Raw genomic sequence first — 357 nt, 5'->3', positions numbered from 1 at the left:
AGTCTTTTTTTCTCTTTGCCCTTTTTTTTATGAATATGTGCAGTATTTATAGATATATTGTTGCAAATGATGATGATGTGATAATGCTTTGCCTCTGATGCCACCCCAGACAGCCACATCTCTCTCGACAACTCCTCCCCGGAAGGCACAACAGAACAGGCCAACCTCAATGAGCTCGAGTCCTACATGGAGATGCTGTATGAGGAGATGCCCGAGAAAGTGCGAGGGGCGTCGCTCATCCTGCAGCTAGCAAGGAACCCAGACTACTTGGAGGAGCTGTGCCAGAATGGTGCGTTTTTCTGAAAGAGGAGGAGGGAGTGTTTTGGGGAGTGGGTTGGCTCAGAGGTATAAAGGGAT

General features: G+C 48.2%; 1 protein-coding gene across 1 annotated transcript in view; it reads left to right on the top strand.

Moving 5' to 3' along the window:
* LOC119588072 (kinesin-associated protein 3-like) overlaps positions 1-357 on the top strand; it is a gene marked incomplete at its 5' end in the record, with an annotated part of 14,477 nt that overhangs the window by 2,483 nt on the left and 11,637 nt on the right. The window contains 1 exon segment of the mRNA XM_037936775.1: positions 110-289. Within this exon segment, the coding sequence (XP_037792703.1) occupies positions 110-289 (180 nt within the window).

This window comes from Penaeus monodon, chromosome 23 (genome assembly GCF_015228065.2).
Source record: "Penaeus monodon isolate SGIC_2016 chromosome 23, NSTDA_Pmon_1, whole genome shotgun sequence".
NCBI lineage: Eukaryota > Metazoa > Arthropoda > Malacostraca > Decapoda > Penaeidae > Penaeus > Penaeus monodon.
Note: the sequence above shows the minus strand (reverse complement) of the source record. Positions and strands in the feature narration are given on the sequence as shown.